The sequence below is a fragment of the Zalophus californianus genome, chromosome 6 (genome assembly GCF_009762305.2).
Source record: "Zalophus californianus isolate mZalCal1 chromosome 6, mZalCal1.pri.v2, whole genome shotgun sequence".
In the NCBI taxonomy this organism is placed as follows: domain Eukaryota; kingdom Metazoa; phylum Chordata; class Mammalia; order Carnivora; family Otariidae; genus Zalophus; species Zalophus californianus.
Window position 1 is genome coordinate 143,711,740 of NC_045600.1, and position 19,966 is coordinate 143,731,705.

The 19,966-nt window shown below is 47.4% G+C and overlaps 1 protein-coding gene across 4 annotated transcripts in view; it reads left to right on the top strand.

The window, feature by feature from the left end:
* EFL1 (elongation factor like GTPase 1) overlaps positions 1-19,966 on the top strand; it is a 118,645-nt gene that overhangs the window by 26,994 nt on the left and 71,685 nt on the right. For 3 of the 4 annotated variants that reach the window (XM_027571620.2, XM_027571622.2, XM_027571621.2), the window contains exons 8-14: positions 3,320-3,443; positions 4,746-4,822; positions 5,517-5,653; positions 6,601-6,723; positions 8,670-8,769; positions 14,345-14,496; positions 14,745-14,911. In XM_027571620.2, the coding sequence (XP_027427421.1) occupies positions 3,320-3,443; positions 4,746-4,822; positions 5,517-5,653; positions 6,601-6,723; positions 8,670-8,769; positions 14,345-14,496; positions 14,745-14,911 (880 nt within the window). The remainder of the gene's footprint in view (positions 1-3,319; positions 3,444-4,745; positions 4,823-5,516; positions 5,654-6,600; positions 6,724-8,669; positions 8,770-14,344; positions 14,497-14,744; positions 14,912-19,966) is intronic. The other variant, XM_027571623.2, reaches the window with a different exon arrangement.

Genomic DNA, 19,966 nt, shown 5'->3' on the forward strand with positions numbered 1-19,966 from the left:
GGGGTATACGGCCTCAGTCTGTCCTGTTGCAGATGTGAATCCAGGAGAATCTGCTGACTCGGATAGGTCAGAGTCCAGCTCGGTTGTAGATAAGTGCAGCTGAGTTCCCAACCCTATAAAACAGGGCCAGGAGTCCTCCCTAGAGCAGGTCCGTTTGTCTTTGTACACCAGTGTTTTCGGCTCCTGCTGTTCACGGCGGCCCGCTGGGCGGCTTGGACGCACAAGGATACCCCATCACCTCCCCTTGGCCACATTGTCCTTCAGGAAGATAGGCCAGGATGGATGGGTCAGTAGGTCTGCAGGTCTTTCTGAGAATCCCGTTTGAAGGTACTCTGTGGAGGAAGTGAATTAAAACAGAATCCAAGAACGGAGAAATTGTCATAGTTTTAAAATTACAACTAACTAATGACAGACAAAAAGCATGAAGCAATAGCGGGGGGAAGGGTTGATGTTAGGCAAGTTTTATGGGAACTCTGGGATGAAAAAGAATGGAAAGGGTAAAAACCAAGATTTTGGAAGATTTCTGTGCCTATCACTTATGATTCTGATAGAGGTTTGAGTGTAGAAACCTCTAAATTTACCACTTATCATTAAAAACAGGACATGTATCTGACACAGTGTTGTATAAGACCAAGAAAATACAAAAGTCTGGGTACCACAAATCAACATTTAAAAAAGTCTTGGAAGCATGAGCAGAAAATCATTCTAGAAATCCACATTTCCAGAACAGTTACGATACAAAATTCCATTAAAAAAAAAAAAAAATCCAAAGGTTTGCTACCTGAGAAGATAAACAGAAAGCATAATAGCTGGAGGGTAAGTACCAAAGCTTTGGCTCAATATGTCAGTCAAATGTGAGCAAAAAGAAAGTCAGTTTGTCAGTATTGATGAACAATGCAGATTTTTTATTTTTTATTTTTTATTTATTTATTTTTTTTTAAAAAGATTTTATTTATTTGAGAGCGAGAATGAGAGAGAGCACATGAGAGGGCGAAGGTCAGAGGGAGAAGCAGGACTCCCCGCTGAGCAGGGAGCCCGATGCGGGACTTGATCCCGGGACTCCAGGATCATGACCCGAGCCGAAGGCAGTCGCTTAACCAACTGAGCCACCCAGGTGCCCCACAATGCAGATTCTTTAGAAATATATTGTGGTATAAGAATCCTTGTTAATGGATAATGGACAGAGATTAACTCTGTATCAGTGATCATAACAAAGTGCATGAGGCAAAAATAGAAGTATAAGTAGAAATCTGTATGGTTGGGGGAAGATTTTATATCAGTCAGATTGTTAACAGGTCATATAAAAACATAAACCATCTGAACAGTATAATTAAAGTCAGAATTTAAGTGCCAGTGAAGGATATACAAAAAATTGGTCTTATATCAGGCAAAAAAATGCAATTTCAAAAAATACAAAATATGAAAATATTGGAAGTTTGATGTGCTAATCACTCGGTCATTACCCTCAGTTTTAGCCATGTAAGAATAGACCCAACTTAACCATATGTCACTCAAAGCGTCTGCTGTATTCACTGGGGCCCTCACAAGCATCCAGGTGGAGGTGAGGCCTCACAGATAAGGTTGGGTTGGAGAATGTGCCTGGACCTCCGGCCACAGTGCCTGCCCTCTGTTGTCCCCCTCCCATAGGTCCTGGAATGGATCTGCAAGTCTGCATGGAGGATGGCACCGTGCCTGGCAGAACCAGGGGTTTAGAAGTAGAAGCCGGCAGGGAGATGCGGTCTGCTGACTTGCATCTGGAAGGAGCTTCTGTGCCTTGCTCTGGGCATGCTTCACCGCAAGAAGCCTGGGAGGAGGCCCGGCTCTCTTTACTGGTTCCTGGATCAGGCAGCAAGAGTCTGTTTCTTCCTTGAGGCATGGGCACTGTGCACAACCGGCCACGGACCTGACTTGTGGAGTAGCCTGTGGAGTGGGAGGGAGAGCGGTCGTGCTCCTGTCAGCCCTCCAAGGCAGAAGCTGTCGGTCTGCGGACTGAGCTGAGAATTTGTGCAAGAGAAGGGATCCCCTCCTTCAAAACTGTGACAGTTATAAGTTAATCATAATGTAATGTATGTAGGAAGCATACATAATTTGTATGTATAATAAATATAAACAAAATTACAATAGAAACTAAAATTTTGGAAAATTAAAAAAAACAAACCCACCTGAACAAATCATTGTGGGATCAAATGGGGAAATACAGCTGATGACAGCGAGTCGCTCTGAGGTCCTGGCCTCTCGAGGCCGGCCCTGGAATGCCAGTAGCCTGTGACTGCAGAATTTGGACTTTGATTCCTGGTTGGGTGTGTTCTCTCCCTTCGTCCTCAGTGAGAGGGGACGCTGGATACTTACCTCCAGCACTTTCTGTGGTGCCTGCTTTGGTGCTGAGTTGCAGCCTGCTGTTCACTTCTCTGCTTCCGACCACAGCAATGAACTTGCAGGGCTCTAGCTTCCTCTTGCTCCCACCAGGCTTTGTTGCTGTGAGAATATCAGCTCATCGGACGGGGTCGTAGTTAACCCTGGATTCGGGCCATACCGCACTTGCCGACTGATAGGTAAAAACTTGTCCAGAGTACGTTACCTTTGGCATCTGTGCAGTGGACAAAATAGCAGGCATCTTCCAGATGCTGGTACTTTTGAGAGGTGGACTCACGCCTTACATGAAATGTGCTCATCCCTGCGAAAGGAGGTTTTCCTGGGTCCTAGGTCCTGACGGCACAGATGCTACCTGCCCCATGCCAATGTGTCAGGTGACCTGTTGTCCTGTGGCTGGGGTTTGTGGTAGAGCAGACTGGTGCTAACTGGTTTCTCTCCAAGTGTGCGTATGTTTCCTGTGGAATCCAGGAGGCTAAGAAACCTTTTTCTGGCAGGCTCTGGCTCTGGCGTTTTTTTCCTTTGTGAGCACCAGGCCCCTATAGCCCTGACAGGCCGAAACGAAGTTTCTTGCTGGCGAGTTGTGTAGGGCAGTTGGAGCCTGCATCTCCTTGGCCCTTGTTCCCCTTGCCTCGTTTTGCACATGCAGAGTTAAGGAAGGGAGCGATAGCATGGATTCTAATCTGTAGGAACGTAGAGCCATCGGACAAGAACACGGGCTCCGGAGCCGGACTGCTTGGGTTTGGTCCCAGCCTCACATATTACCTACGTAATATCTTGGTGTGTGTAGCTTTTTCTGGATCATGGGGAGGTAATGAGTGCCAGCCCTTCGGATGGTTGAAATGAGGGTGTCTAGTAGTGCATTCAGAGCACTCTGAACGGTACCTGACACAGAAACACTCATACTTACTGCTGTTACTCGTAACACCAACACTTGCTTTTCTTTCAGAGTTGAGCACTTTGCCAAAATCTACAGTCAAAAAATTGGCATCAAAAAGGAAGTTCTTTTGAAAACCTTGTGGGGAGATTATTACATCAGTATGAAGGCCAAGAAGATCATGAAGGTGGATCAGGTGATGTGGCATATGTCCCTTTTGTGTGTCGCTCACATTCCTGCCCCATTCAGACTGTACTGTAGCACGTTTAATAGATGTAATTTGGCTTTGGTTAAAGTGGCTCAGTTCGTGAGGGTTCACGGTCATGTGTCTTACTTCCAAGTATTGCTTAAATGGAGTTCTTTAAATAAGGGAACAAGGAACTGCTTTTTGTTTGTTTCTACTTTTTTTAAGAGGAGCAAAAATCTCAGACCCTGTGCACTTGAAGACACATGTTTGCATCCTGCTTTTGTGTCACACCCTTTCACTGTAAAGAGATGGCTCTTTCCGAGCACGCTGTGTTCCTAGGCTCAGCTCAGGCTTCTCTCACTGAATGCTGGTCACCAGGCCTGCTCCTGTTGTTTTTTTTAATGTAAAATTCAGGATTTTATAAATTTATTCTCATGGAGGAGCATATAGATTCCTTTTAGAAAATATTTGTAAATATAAAGCCATAAGAAAAAAAAAGCCAACACAGCTGATGCTGTGGTTTTAATTTTTTTCATTCTTTTAGGATCCATCCCTCAGTTGAGCTTATACTGTTTATATACTAACATAACTGTTTTTTTGCTTGACATCATGTCGTGAGCATCTTCCCTTGCCATTAAAAGCCTTTCAAAAAGCTCCTTAAGAAGGAGCCAGTGTAGTGAGGTGGCAAAGAGCCGGGCTGAGAGTCCCGAGTGTGTGTGTGCATCGTGGCTCCACCACTTCCCAGCTCTGTGGCCTGTATCCCCTTCTTCCACCTGTAACCAGGCGATGGTTGGAAAGGGGGCGCCTGTGTGTATCCCGTCTCACGTGCGTGCGACGGTTTCCTTCTCAAGGTGCTGTTACTTTGTGTATGGTTTGGTCAGAGAAATGGTAGTTTTTTTCTGTTTTTTACTATCCTCTTCCTTGAAGGTGAACGGTTTTCACGTTTAAGAACATTGTTTAGAAGAAGTCTGCGGAAGGGACCTGTACACGCAGCGTGACTTCTTAGCGCTCAGCCTGGGTGTCGTGTACTCCTTTGATGGGAGACGTGGGGCAGTTGCAGCGACATGCCCTGCAGTTGGTCTCATTTGTCACAACCCCTGGCCTCTAGAGGAAGACAGCAGTGGTTTGTTACCAAATGCACCTTATTGGCTGTTGAGCGAATTCGTTACAACCATTTCCCACGACTTTACTGTTCAGTAAACATTTTCTGGTAGGAAATGAGACATACTGTTCACAAAACACGTCAAGGGTGAATATGTAAGGTACCTGTTAAATATTCAGAAAGTTAAGTGCACATGTTCTGTTTTACAGGCAAAAGGAAGGAAACCTTTATTTGTGCAGCTGATCCTGGAGAATATATGGAGTTTGTATGATGCTGTTTTGAAAAAGTAAGACTGCCATAAAATTGTTTGTCTTTGGGTGGTATAATCTGCCTCACCTTCCCGTGTGATGAGTCACGCTTCAGAAAGCGGAGACAGACCCAGGAAGTGAGCAGAGCCTTTGCAGGCCAGTTGATCGCAGGGCCTGGAAACAGTGGAAAGCAGTGTGTGTAACCTCGGTCAAGGGTAGCAGGAGGGACAGCACTGAGGGTTTTAGAGTGCCCACAGGAGGGGACAGATGGATGGATAGAAGCACCGGATCTTTGTTTTTACAGACCCAGCTTAAATAAAACGGTACTTGCAGTAGAAAGGGTGTTGGATATCCAGTATCATTAATGGGGAACTTGGGAACACCCTTGCCTGATACAAGTGGAAAAGAAAGTTTGCTTCAGTAAATTTACTTTCAAAGTTCTTCCAGAGTTGGAGTTATGACTGTGAGCACTCATAGGTCAGGCTGCTTCACCGGTCACCGCAACTCGCCTCAGGGGCCTGGGATGGTGCCCCCCTGGGAGCCCTGGGCCCCCCTGGGGCCCCAGAAAGGGAGGGAGTGCAGACCCTGGTGGGAGCCCCCCCCCAAACATGTTCATTTTCTTGTAGAGGAGGTACATTGGGAGGAAGTGTGTCGAAAAATGTGGAGCTCCTTCTCCCATCTGCCCCTTCCTGTCTGTGTGTGACCTCCCCCCCCCTTGTATGCTTACTACAGGGACAGAGAAAAAATTGATAAAATAGTGACTTCCTTAGGATTGAAAATTGGAGCCCGGGAGGCACGACATTCAGACCCTAAAGTTCAGATCAATGCCATCTGTAGCCAGTGGCTGCCCATCTCCCATGCTGTACTGGGTATCCTTTGTCTTGATGCAGTAACAGTTCAGACAAAGCAGGAGGAAACAGCATGTTACTGGCAATCAGGAAATCCTTTGGAGAGAACACATTTCCACCCGAAGTCAGTTTTCTGTGGTTAGTTAGTATGCTACTCTGAAACTGTACTCACTGCTTTTACAAATGAACATTCTGATACTCATTTGTGCTCTTACTGATACCAATTCAGATACATGTTCCTTCAAGAAAGAAGAGGCATCTTTTTATTTTTGTTCAATAGTCTGTGAAAACAAAAGATTTTATTTTACTAAGATTTACGTGTAAGTCGATAATTTAGATGGTTATGTTGGATCAGGGTTTCATTTCAGTGCCATATTTTCTTAGCTGATTGATATTTCCTATCATCTTAGTGGTTCCCAGAGGACTTGATCTGAGATGGTTCACATTTAGATAATTTTATAGGCGCATTTAAACTGTCTTCTTTTCATTGACGTGCGTGTCCCACGCAGTCCCCACGTGGAGGGCTGTGGGCACAGTGTCCTGGGTGTGGGCCCGCTGTGGCATCTCAGCCCTGCGGTGACACGGGCTCTGGTAGGGGACGTCTTGGTATCCTTGCTAGTGGCTGATGGTCGTTTTATAGGAGTTTAGATAGACCAGAACTGTGGGAAAAAGTGGTAGCACTTGAGGGTCTCAGGAGGCCAAGCTACTAAGCGGTGCCGTGCTCTCTTGTGCCCTGGGCCATCAGTGTCCCAGAACACCGTGGTAGGGGTCCTTCCTGGGCTCCAGCGAGTCCCTGAACTCCCTGAAAGCATGTCTGTATTGTGAGATGTGGTGCATAGTGTTTCCCAGCCTGGGTGTTTTCTGTAGAGACCGACACTGTCACCTCGGTATTTTGTGTGCGCTGGGAATCTGTTGCCTTGCTGGAGGGCACGTGTTCGAGGTTGTGAGTCCTTAACAGCAGACGTCAGCGATGGTGTGTCAGAAGCTTCCCAGCCCCCTGGATATGACAGCCGAGAGGGTGGAGAGACTGATGTGCACAGGATCGCAGACGTTTGACTCTCTTCCGCCCGAAACCCAGGCCCTGAAAGCAGGTGAGGTGAAGGGGACCTCGGCAGGGGCCGTAGTTTGGACCATCCTAAGTCAAGGCTGTTCTAGACCAGTTTGCCAAATGCCAGTTTACAAAAGGCCATTTCGCCAGAGTTTTAGTGTTGCTAGAGCCGTTTTGTTCGCCACTGGGGTGGGAGACCAGAGGCTCTGAGCCCCCTGCCTTCTGCCCTGATCTCGTCTCAGAAGCCCCCAGTGACCTTGTGTCCCAGCCCCTGCACAGCCAAGAATGTGTCCGTGAGCTGCTGTGTCAGCACCATGGCCGGGTCCCTGGGGACCGTGGAAGGGGGTTCCGGGGCTGGGCCGCCCACTGCTCCCCACAAGAGGGGAACCGCCCACTCCAGGCTCTACAAGCCTCCAAGAACTTCATCTATCTGCATGTACTTACCGTCTCCGCTTTTCCTCCCGTTCTGTTGAATTTGCAACCTCCATCCCCAAAACCACTTGTCTGCAGTTCCCAGGGCCCCTGTTGACTGTCCTTTGTTAAATCATCGACTAGACCTGTCACTAGCGTTGGCCACAGCCGGCCGCTCCTTCCTGCGCTCCCCCGGCTCCTCTTCTGGCTGCGCACTCCTCGTGTCTGTTGCTCGTCCCTCTCTCCCTCTCGTCTCCTTGTCACTGTGGGCGGACCCGAGCAGGGCCTGCATTCCCTCCCCTGGCCATGTCACCCACCTCAAGGCTTGCCGCGGCAGCAGTCTGCTCATGACTCCCACACCCGTGTCTCTGAGCCTGTCTGCCCCGCTCAGCTCCAGCCTCGGGTACCCGCCGCCCCTCCCCCTGCTCGGGTCTCTGAGAAGCACGCGAGCCCTAAGATACCCCCCCGCCAGGCTTCTTCCCTTCTCCCTCAACCTGCTTCTCCTGGTTCTTCCCAGCTCAGTCAGAGGAGACTCCGTCCTTTCATTTGCTCACTCCAGAAAGCTCGGAGTCGTCCGTGGCGCTCCTGTTCACTCACACCCCTGCGTCCAATCCATTTGTACATCCTCGTGTTCTCGCCTCGAAATCTGTGCAGAATTCGGCTTCTTCCCAGCATTTCTACTTCTGTGTCCTGGGGCCAAGCCACCATGGTCTCTCACCTGAGTGTCAGTACAGCTTTTCACCCAGTGCCCACCTCTGCTCTCTGTTTCCCTTGGTGCTCGCTCCCTTGTGCAGCCAGAGTGGTCCCAGGACAGGGAGTCCGGGCAGGCCACGCTGCTCCTCACCCCTTGTACCCACGTCCCTGGCAAGACATCTGCTGTGCCCTTGCTTCTGACTTCCTGCTGTGTTGCTCTTGTTTCAATGTTACTGTTGAATTCTTTCATTTATGTGCACATTATTTTGGTGGGGGGGTGATTTTTTAAGAAAAAAAAAAAAACAAACAACCCAAAAACACTCATCACTGGTTTTGTATATACCTCCAGGAAGATGAAGAAAAATGCCAACATGTTGATGTGAAATTGTGTTAGTATATATAGATTTAGGGAAAATTGACATCTTTATAATATTGAGTCTTTATTTCTAAGTATTTTGTTACTGGCATGATGAGGTATCCTTGTCTGTTTTCTAACTTGTGTCACTTGTATGTATTTTATTAATAAGCTGCCTTGTTGACTGTTGACTTAGCATTTCTCAGTTTTACCCCTTCTGCTGTGGATATTGGGCAGGATCTCTGAGGGCTTATGGGGGGGGGGTAGCCCCGTTGGCGGCTTCAGCACCCAGCCCTCCCCCTGCCCTGCTCATTTTGCCTTTCTTTCCCCATTTCGGCCAGTTCTGCTTGCTCTTGCTCTACTGTGTTCTAGCGATTTTATACTTTTCTAAAGAGAATTTTATTGTTGTAAAAGATTATAGGCCGCTTATGCATTGAGGTGACGCCGTGTTCTAAACATCTTGTGTTTTAGAAGTCTGCCTTTCTGGTCATGGGAAAAGCGAGTGACCTTTTTCCTTCCTATTTGTGTAGCTTTCATGAAATGTGGAAGCGAGGACACTGCTCCAGTTATTATCTTTGTTTCCAAAATGTTCGCCGTCGATGCCAAGGCCCTGCCCCAGAATAAGCCCAGGTAAGGATAGGGGGAGGTTGGGCCGGGCCAGGGAAATGGTGTGCGTTTGGTGGCGGTGCAGAAGCGGTGTGGGTGGGAGTGTGCAGACGGTTTTCTCCTCACACCGGGATGGGTATGGGGCACCCCCGTGTGCACGGCGCAGTCTTCCTGTGACCCCTCTGGGGGAGAGAGTTGTTGAAATCAGCTCCAGGGCGATTGATTTGAGTTGATGTAAATTCAAGGAGAAGAGTAATAGGAGTAGCCACAGTTCATTTGTATTGAGCATACGGCACGTTCTTTTCCAAGCCTGCCTTGCCGACCTCAGTGGAGACTTAGGACCATGTGAGTGTGTCTGCTGATGGGTGTGGGTCGGGGTGGGGCCTGGTGCCTCTGGGAGATGGGTTATTTCTCACGTTTCCTGTGTCTCAGAGAATCTCTTCTCCATCATTTGGGTTTTCCATGTGTGTTCCCCTCCTCGGCTCCACTACCTCCCCGTTCAGATCCTGATCGGTTCCTGCAGGAATTACAGCTGCAGCCTCCTGGCTGGTCCCCCTGCTCCGGGCTCTGGCTTTGCCAATCCGTGTGCCGTCCATCCTACACTGGGATCTTGGTGTCTGGAGCGAAAACTTGATGTGGGTGCCTCGAAGCTCCTCTTCTGTAGGACCCACATCTACTCTGGATGTTCTTCGTAAGGATTTTTTGAGTAACCCGAGAGAAATAATGTAAATAGTACTTCTTAAGAATGTCCGGTACCAGGCGCCTGGGTGGCTCGGTTGGTTAAGCGACTGCCTTCGGCTCAGGTCATGATCCTGGAGTCCCAGGATCGAGTCCCACATCGGGCTCTCTGCTCAGCGGGGAGTCTGCTTCTCCCTCTGACCCTCCCCCTCTCATGCTCTCTCTCTCTCCTCTCTGTCATTCTCTCTCTCAAATAAATAAATAAATAAAATCTTTAAAAAAAAAGAATGTCCGGTACCTCGGGGGCATCTTAAATCTTATTCTTCTGTCTTACAAAGAATAACAGTGGTGACACTGACCACTGGCTGCCATCCGCGGAGCTCAGACAGTATTCGTATCTCAGTGTCCATGGGCCGTTGAGATCTGACAGCACTTCCCGAGTGGGAAGTAGTCAGGGTTTCCGTTTTACCTGTGATGGAAAAGGTAAGTTAGGGGCTCCAGGTCATGGAGCTGGAAGGAGGCCACCATGTTCAAACCCGGGACTTGTCCGTTCACTGCGTGGAACCTGGCCTTGCTCATCCAGTGTGGCTTGTCTTTCTTTTTCTCTTTTCATTTTTCCAGCTTTTACATTTGAGTTTACTCTTCATTTAACTTTGAAAACAGCGCTGTCGTTGAATATTGAAACAAAAGCAGTAGGGAGGGGCGCCTGGGTGGCTCAGTCATTAAGCGTCTGCCTTCGGCTCAGGTTATGATCCCGGAGTCCTGGGATCAGCCCCGCATCGGGCTCCCTGCTCGGGAAGCCTGCTTTCCCTCTGCCACTCCCCCTGCTTGTGCGCTCTCTGTCTCTCTCTCTCTCTTTCTCTCTCTCTGTCAGATAAGAGCAGAGTAGTGAGTCGGGAGCTCTGATTACAGTCCTTCATGCAGCCACTGCATATAAAGGGCCAGCAGTGAGGGTTATTCCGCGGCCCCATTGAGAGTTCTGACACTGAGCACCGTCCCAGGATGACGCGCGTGTGTCATTGTAGCAGTGGCAACAAGGCCACTGAGTCTGGCTGCCCCATTTCTTCAGTCTCATCTACCTCCTTCCTCTCAGGTAGGGGTTTTTCCAGCAAAGAGTATTTATCAGGAGAAAGAAAGCCATTCTCAGGACAGTTTACCTTAAATCCAGTGACTAGGCGACCCTTTCCACGTGGTCTACAATGAACAGGCATGACTTCATTTAGCACACACGGGACATGTCCGTGCTTGACGGTATGGCCTGGGTGAGGGGTGATGTCTGGGGTTCGGTCGTCAGGAGCAGAGACTGGCCTTGAAAGTGCACAGTGTGTCAGCCAGCTGTATGTCCACACACACGGCAAGGCCTCCTCGCTGAGTAAAATCGGCACGGTCCTTTGGATACTAACAGAAACAGCGGTAGTGTCTCCTGGCTGCGCTCCTGCTTCTTGGTCCCCTTCACCTGGAATGTTTTCTTTTGACCACCTTTCATAACTTGGTCAGTGCGCACTTCTAGAATCTTCCATTGCAGCTTTTCCATCTGTCTTTGGCACTGACCCGTCCCCCTGGCCCTGGCACTCTGCACACAGACCGAATTTGCTGAGCCACTCCAGGTTCCACCTTAGGAATTCTTCCTTGCAGTCCAGTGCCTCTGCCCTCGGGACAGCACGCCGCCGCTCCGCCTTACCTCCCCTGCCCTCGTGTTTGCTCTTCGGCAGAGCTCGTTTTCCTGTTGCACCGTTGTGTCAGCCCTCTAAGGTTACTGAGAGCTGATGCACAACATTTTTACCGCTCCTTTCTCTCTGCTCCCTTCCTCGTCCTCCAAAAGGCATTGCAGAGATGTCCCTGGGGGAACAGCACCTCCACCAGCTCCGCCTTCTTTACTTGCCTCTCCTGCTTTGTCATATTCTCCCCCTCTGTCCCTTTTCTCTGCATCAGAGAGCACTTTGTGAGCTTGAGAAATCTGTTTAAACTTCTTCATTTGGGTTCATGTCAGGGTATCAGGGTGGTGCCCCAGGGCCAGTTCTTCCTGGTGGAGTTGGGTTTGACCCCCAAAACATAGTAAGTGGTTTCTTTCACCATTTTGTACGGCTGGTGAGCGGACACCGGCCAGTGTGGAACAGCTGCTGCTCCTCGGCTTCTCACCAAGTGTTCTGGGAAGTTCCACCCGGTGTGGCTTTTCAGCGCCCACCCCTAAATCTAGGCCAGCAGCCATCCCACGTTTTAGATTCGGGGCCTTTGTTTTTGCTGTTCTCAGTTGTAGTTTATCACAGATCCTTAGGAGTATGTACTTGGTCTAACTGCCTGTTAGGGAACATTTTATTGAGTTTTCAGGCAGGTCTCTCCCACTGCGTCCCCGGGTCCGTGCGTTGCTTTTGCTTCCTTCTTGAGAACGAGCTCCTTCTAGGAACAAGATGCGGTCTTCACACAGAAGCCGCTTTTCTGGGTCTGTCGCTTCGCACCATCCCTGCTGCCTCTGATGGCAGGCTGTGGGCAGGCTTCCGGCCTGTTCCACACCGAGCAGCGCGTGAGCACTCCGCCTGGAATCCAGAGGCTGGATGGATGTGCGTCCTTGCCTCTTCTCCTTCCCCTCCTCATTCACTTCCCCAGCCTTCCAGTCAACACACTCACCTCTGGTCCCCTTCGTCTCTGGTGCAGGAAGTGTTAGTTCAACTACAGCCTGAAGGACTCATCACCCACAGCGGTGCCTTGGCTGGTAGAGCTCTGTTTTCTTGTAGATCAGTCCTCTTTATTCTCCACAAACGCAGGGTACGCAGTGGGTACCTCATATAAATCCTTGTGGTTTCTGTCTGGCTGTCTGCTCCCTTTCCCTGTGCCACCACCCCCAGCCCACAGCAGTGCCAGGCACAGGCGCGGCATCCCTTGGATGGGTGGATGAGTGCTGGACGGGCAGCAAGCCTTGTTACGGTTCATGCTAACTTGATGAATATAAATGCTAACTTATTCCAGACCATGTCATGAATTTAGGCGGAATGAGGATGTAATTTATGTGAATAAATATGTATCTTTCTTAACCAAAGTTAAAATGATTTACTTAATGTGATGATGATTTTATCATCTTTAATTCCTTCTCAGTGGGAGACATCCTAGGGATAATGAGCATTAGGTTTGGAGTCAGATCTGGATTTGAGTTTTGGCTCCTCCATTTATTTTCCAGTGACTTTAGGTGAGGTTAAATTTCCTAAGCCTCTGCTTTCTCATTGTAAAATAGGGATGATAGCATCTATTTCATTTAACTGTTGTAGTAAGTCTGTACTATAATTATGTAAAGTGATTAAGACCATGTCAAGATCCTAGTGATAAGCCCATTGAAAGAGACTTTCTCTTCATGTGCAAACAAGTGTCTCATTTTTTTTTCCCTCCCTGTTCTAATGATAATATTACATCCTGCATTTATAGTTTAACTTGCACTTTGCAGATATTCTGGTAAGCGGGTTTAAAGTCTATAGATACACGGGGTTGATTGAAGGGGCAGCTGGAGTGTTGGGCCTGGAGCAGAGCAGGGTGAGGGGAAGGGCCCGAGCGCAGGCTATCGCAAGGAGAGGGAGAAGTGGATTTGTTGGCTGTTGATCCAGAGCACAGCCTGCAGCTGTGGCAAGAAATTTCAAGGAAGCAGATTTCATCCCATACTTGAAAGGGCCTCTAATGCTTGGAGCTTCCAGGAGAGGGGAGCTGGTCTCTTGCAGGGGAAGTGGGCACCTCCAGCGCCAGCAGTGTGGGTTGCCTCACGGCACCTGGCCAAGCTGTTCTCAAAGATCAGTCTCTCAGGTTCCTGTGTCCTGGGACACAGCCCCGCATGGCACAGTGGGGATGAGGTTACTTGTCAGGTGTCAAGTCAGAGATCAGGGAGAAAAGCAGAAATGATAGTGCCAAAGGTGAGGGACAGCAGGAGGGAGGCACAGGGCGACAGGACCAGACCGAGGAGCTCAGCTTCCAGAGCTGGAGCATAGAATTAGGACCAGAGAATTCGCCTGAGTATCCTGATGCTCGGTCCCAGAGTTGCCGGGCTGCGATGCCCCAGTGCTGCTGACGTCAGGGCAGCCGTTGGTCTTGCTTGGTGTTGGGGTTGTGCATGCTGGTGGGTTTAGGAAGGCCTACACGTGGGAAAGGAGCCACATCCTGGGAATTAATATACCTGCGTGGTTTCTGCCTTCCAAACTTAAACTCCCAAACAGAATGCCCATTTTTATTCAACTTAGCGCTCCCGTTTTGTCAAGACTTTTGTTATTAAAGCTGTGCCTTTTTTGTGGCCTGTTAGACTTGAGGATAACTCTTTAGGAAGAACGGCTGAATCCCCTACCCCACTCCAACCAAGACTAACCCCCCAGCAAACACACAGACACACCCACACTCTGCCTTTTCTGTAGTGGTGCTGGGGTCTAACACCATGTGACCTTTTAGTCCCGCTGAGTCGCCATCATTCAGCCTGACCGTGAACCCTTCCTCTTGGACCCCGGTTCTTCATGCAGATATATTTTTGTGCTTGTGGAGAAAACCTCCATTTCCTATTGGGGTCTTAACGCTTGCTTCTCCACGGGGGTGCTCTGAGCCCTGGTATCAGCCATTCGTTTCCCTCCCTTCCCTTCTGGTCGCCTCACCCAGAAGGAATGTGGGCATTCCAGAAAGGCTCCATGCTTTTGTAGATGGCTCTGTGTGGGGACATGGGCTCTCTCATGCCGCTCCAGAAGCTCCGAATAGCTGGGGACAGAGCGTTCTAGAGAAAGCCTGAGAGGCCTTCTCTTCTGCCGCCACAGCTAGGGGGAGAGCTGGCAGAGACCTTTCGCCTGGAAGGGACCTGGGACCCGTCCTCCTTATCCAGCCACGTTAATCGTTGACGTTTCCCTGCTCCAACGACTGAGAGATGCTTGGTGTTGCCAGAAGTTAACATATCTGTGACCTCCTGTAGACCTCTCACTCAGGAAGAAATTGCTCAGAGGCGAGAGCGTGCAAGACAGAGGCATGCGGAGAAGCGCGCAGCAACGCAGGGGCAGGCACGCACGGAACCCCCCCAGGACGGGAGTGCCCTTGACACAAGCCCAAAGGGAGAAGAGCCCAAAGGTACAGCTTTCCTAAATGGGTTTTGGCGCACAGTACTGATTTATTGGGCATTTACTTAACTTAGGACACTCTTCCTCTAGCTCTTGAGCTTGCCTTTAAGTGTAGCTTTTATCAGTATTCCGTCGTTCTTGGTGTTTCTTCCCTAAAACTGGGCCAAATGGATCGTATTCACTGTTCCCTTTATTTCTAGGCGCGTCCTGGATTAGAGAGAGCGTTGTTGGCACTCATTATCCTTTTGTTTCTGGCAGGTGATGAGCATCAGGTGGAGAGTATGACCCTTAAATCTGTGCCCCAGGAAGGAAACAACCAAGAGTCTTTTATTGCATTTGCTCGCGTGTTCAGTGGTGTGGCTCGAAGAGGAAAGAAAATTTTTGTCCTGGGGCCCAAATACAGTCCTGTTGAGTTTTTGCGGCGGGTAAGAATTGGAAGTAAAACATTAGTATATCGTTCCAAGGTTCTTACATCTTTTCAGATTGGTTGAGATTTACCTTATTGGTAGATTTATTTTGTCTCTAGATAGGCACATTCAGATGATTCCATGTATCTCCTCTTATGTTGCTTTGGGGACATTTGGTAAATTTATCTCACTTAGTAGGGTTTTGGAAAACTAAACCAGGATATGAACTCAGTTTTCAGGCCTTATCTAACCAATTACAAGGCTTTTGAGGGCCAGAGAAAAGAACTGGTAGGAAGAGCTGCCATGCTGGAGCCAGGGCAGTGGCAGATCTTCAGGAAACACGGAGATCCAAAAACTGGGTGGCACAGGCCAAAGGCCTGGGCAGAGAGCAGGTGACAGGCCTAGTTGCATGGTAGATGGATCCCAGAAATTGATCAGGAAGGTCTGGAAGCAGGTGAACAGCCAGCATCTAAATACACCTGAGCCAAAGGGCAAGAAAGAAACCACAGGCTCCCGCTCCCTCAGCACGTAGGTTCATAAGCAAGGTATATACGTAATAGTTACGTTACAACGGTCGTTGGATGACGGAGGTGCCAGAAGTCCAGAGAGTGAGTCACAATCAGCAAGGAGCTGTGAGTAAGAACTTGGACATGCTGTGTCCCGAGGAGAGCACAAGCTCCTCTCCTTGAAGGGAAACCAGAGAAGCTACTGGATTTGGCGGCAAGTGACGGGGCGGCGTTGGAGAGGGCCCGCCATCAACTTGCCTTGAATGCTTATTCCACCAGTTTTAGCAGTTTAATCCTCGGAGATCACGCTGCTGGGTGGTGGCCCCGCTGCCCCGCGGGGTGGCGTGTTCTGCTTCGGCAGGCGGGAGCACCGCAGTTGTGCCTGGGGCTCTATTTTATGGGGGCTGTGATGGCATGTATAAACCCAGTTATGCACATCTTAACACCTCGGTTCAGACATGGCTGATAGTTTGTTATTTATCGGGAAGGGTCAAATGGTGGCTAATTTTTTTCCTTTTTCTCTCAACTGTCAAGATGAGTAAGAAATTGTTACTTAATGTAGTACTGATTTATTGGGCGTTATAAATTCCACGAGCGTTCCGATTTGTCTTCTTTACATAGTGTATCTTTGCTCTCGTGGGCCTAGAGGTTGAAATCACTTCTCGTGTGTCAAGACTCGAGGAGCAGCGATGAAATGAATTGATGGCACAGATGACTCTGTACTCCAGAGGTCGGGGCCCCATAAAACCTAATTCCAACCTGCTTTAAAAATAAGGGGACTATATTACATACACCATACCCCAGACATAAACCTTACTGGACTTGAGTGTTCATCCCTTAGGTTACTTTTCTGTGGCTGCATATTACCAACCACTACAAATTTAGCCAACGATACACATTGTATCATCTCACAGTTTCTGTGGGCGGGGAGCCCAAGCATGGCTTAGCCGGTCTGGCCTGGTGTCTCACAAAGCTGCAACCAGAGTGTTGACCAGGTTGTGTGCCTTCTGGAGGCTCATTTGGGAAAGGATCTGTCTCCAGGTTCACCTAGGTTGTTGGCAGGGTTCATATCCTGGTACCTGTGGGGCTGAGGGCTCCACATTCTTTCCGGCTGTCAGCTGCCCTCAGCTCCTAGAAGCAGCCTGCGCTTTCCTATCCTGTGGACTTTCCCAGCTTGGCTGCACTCCTTCAAGCCAGCAAGAGGGTCCAGGCTGAATGTATTCGCAAGACAGTCTTGCGTGATGTTCCGTAATCATGAGAGTGACATCCCGCCGCCTTTGCTGTATGCCATTGATGAGAAGTAAGCTACGGGTCCCCCTCACACCCAGGGGGAGGGGATTGCGTGAAGGCATGAACAGGAAGCAGAAGCTATAGGGGGCTACCTTTAGTCTGTTTTACCACTTATATGTGCACTGTGAAAGGCTGCATTATTTTTGAACTTGGTATTAATGGAATCTTCCTGTAGTTATTCTTCTACAACTCACTGTTTTTACCTAACGTTGTGAGATTAATCCACATTGATGTCTATTTCTGTGCTTTCATTGTTTGTTGCTGCATAGTATTCCATTATATAAACAAACATTTTATTTTTCCATTTTCCTGTTATTATGTATTTGGGTCCTTTCATTTTCTGCTAATCTAAACAATGATATCTTGAATATTTTTGTACATATTTCCTTGTGCACGTTTGCACGAAATTCTAGGTAATCCACCCTTAGTGAAATTGTCTGGGTAATAGAGTATGTGTATCTTCGGCTTACCTGGTCAATTCCAGACTGTCCTCCAAAGTAGTTGTTCATTTACACTCCCAGCAGGGGTGCCTAACAATTCCAGTGTTCTGCAGCCTCACCAGAATTTGTTATGGTCAGGATTTTAATTTTTGCCAATCAGATGCATATGGTATGGTCTTTTCAAGAGGTTTTATTTTACTTTTTCCTTATTACTCTTTTAATATGCTTATTGGTCATTCATGTCTTTTCCTGTGATGATATCTTTGGGTCATTTGCCTATTTTTCACTTGTATTATATACACATTTTTTTTTTTTTAAAGATTTTATTTATTTATTTTGAGAGAGAGAGAATGAGAGATAGAGAACACGAGACGGAAGAGGGTCAGAGGAAGAAGCAGACTCCCTGCTGAGCAGGGAGCCCGATGTGGGACTCGATCCTGGGACTCCAGGATCGTGACCTGAGCCGAAGGCAGTCGCTTAACCGACTGAGCCACCCAGGCGCCCTACACATATTTTTTGATACGGGTTTTTAGATGTTCTTTGTATAACCTGGATACTAATTCCTTGTCACTTTTAAGTTTTGCAGATTATTCTCTAGTTTGGGACTTGTCACATTTTCTATTTAGTATCTTTTAATGTACAGAAATTCTTAATATTAATGTAGTTGAATTTATCAGTCTTTTCCATTATGGGTTTTGCCTTTTGTATCTCATTTAAGAAAATTAAAATTATGACTGTTTCAAAGGCAAAATTTTCACCTATGTTTTCTTCTAAAGTTTAAAGTTTTGCCTTTCTATGTTTAAATGTTTAATTCAATGTTTATATATGATACGAAGAAGGGATCCAATCTTATTTTTGTCCCCCATACAAATACCGGTTGTTCCAACTGTTCCAACACCATTCAGTGAATACTCCCATTTCTGCCCACTGCTCTGCCGGCTCTGTCATAAATCAAATTTCATATGTGAATTGGTCTGTTCCTCAACTGTTAGACTTCATTTTTCCTGTTCTCTATCACTGTCTCTATTCAGTGCTGACTTCCCTTCTAAATATTTTGATATTTAAAAGGCCATGTCCTATACCTTTTTTTTTTTTTTTGGTGAGTGCCTTGCTTACTCCTCTTTACTCTTCCATGTAAGTTTTTAGTCCCCTTGTCAGGTTCCGTGAAGAGCTCCATTGAGACTCTGATTGCTTTAAATCAGCCCATGTATTTAGTGTGAATCGACATTTTGCAATACAGGATCTATGAGACTATTAGGCATATCTATTTAGGTTATTTTTAGTGTTTTTCATTAAAGTTTTATAATTTCCTCCATTTTAATCACTTTTGTTAGACTTATTCCTAGCTATCTTATATTTTGTTGCTACTCCAAAAGTTACTGTTCAAAAAAATATTTTTTTCTCTTGCTGATATAGACAGCTAACTGTTGTGTTACTGTCCTTGTGTCTAGCTACCTTGCTAAATTGTCTTAACTAATTATAGTTTACGTGTGGTTTGAGTGGGTGATCATATTATCTGTGGATAATTCTGTTTCTCCCTGTTTCATCCTTCTGTTTTGTATGTCTTCCCAGTGTGTCTTTAGAGCTACCCCTGCGGAGTTGGCTCTGAGTCAGAACATGCACATTTAAATGTGGCATGTGCCTGCAAGGCCAACGTTCTCATGGGGTTTCCAAGTCTACCCCAACACAGTAGCTTCTCCCTCCTCTGGGCTTTCATGAATTTACTTGCCTCTAGTGCTTTTTGGTCACTCGCTCCATGATGTTAGTTATGTTTATATGTGCTGTAACTTCACGTTTTTCCCACTTCACAGATAGTGGTACCGTAGTGCCTTGGACCCAGGGGCACCAAAAACAAGTTTTCAGGGCACTTGCATTTATATGGAGGTTGCTGAATAATTCAAGGAAATACCGTGAATACTTTTCAACATCTTGAATAATTCTTGGCAAAACGTACATACTTTGAGACGGTATGTCTGTAAGAATGAATACGACAGGAGATGAGCTCATAAACCTGTTATCCTGGCAGCAAATTTTTGCCGTGTTTGTGTTCGGTCTTCTCATCAGTGTCCCCAGCATTTCACAGCGTGCTCCCTTCCAGATTACCAACATAAGCATATAATAGCTGTGGCTTGGCCATTTTCATGGCATTTTTATCACATCTGACTACTCTTCCAAAGTCATTTTTATGTGTAGCTCAACACTAGCACCTGTTCTTGCTGAAAGCTCCAAGGGCATTATAATAAGATTGAAACAATTTGAAGTGAGGATAGTAATAATCATAGCACAGTTGTCACCAGAACTGGTGTGTGGCGTGGTTCACATAAATACTGGCAGGAGGCCGTGGGGGGGTGTGTTTATTGGCTAATATGGTGGTACAGGTCACAGCGGATTCGTATTCCTGAGCCATAAAGCTTATGACTGTTGGGGCGCCTGGGTGGCTCAGTTGGTTAAGCGACTGCCTGCGGCTCAGGTCATGATCCTGGAGTCCCGGGATCGAGTCCCGCATTGGGCTCACTGCTCAGCGGGGAGTCTGCTTCTCCCTCTGACCCTCCCCCCTCTCATGCTCTCTCTCTCTCTCTCTCTCTCATTCTCTCTCTCTCAAATAAATAAAATCTTAGAATAAAAAAGCTTATGACTGTTGAATTCTTGACAGTTTTTCAGTATTTGAGAAGTTTCACTACTTCATATTTTATTTCATACCATTTCAAATTTCCATATTTCAGGTTTACATGAAGTGTGACTGTACCATCTCACCTCTGAATAGGAATAACTGTATAGATTCTAAGTAATGTCTGTAGTTAATGCCTCCTAACTTCTCTTCAACCATTTTTCTTTGC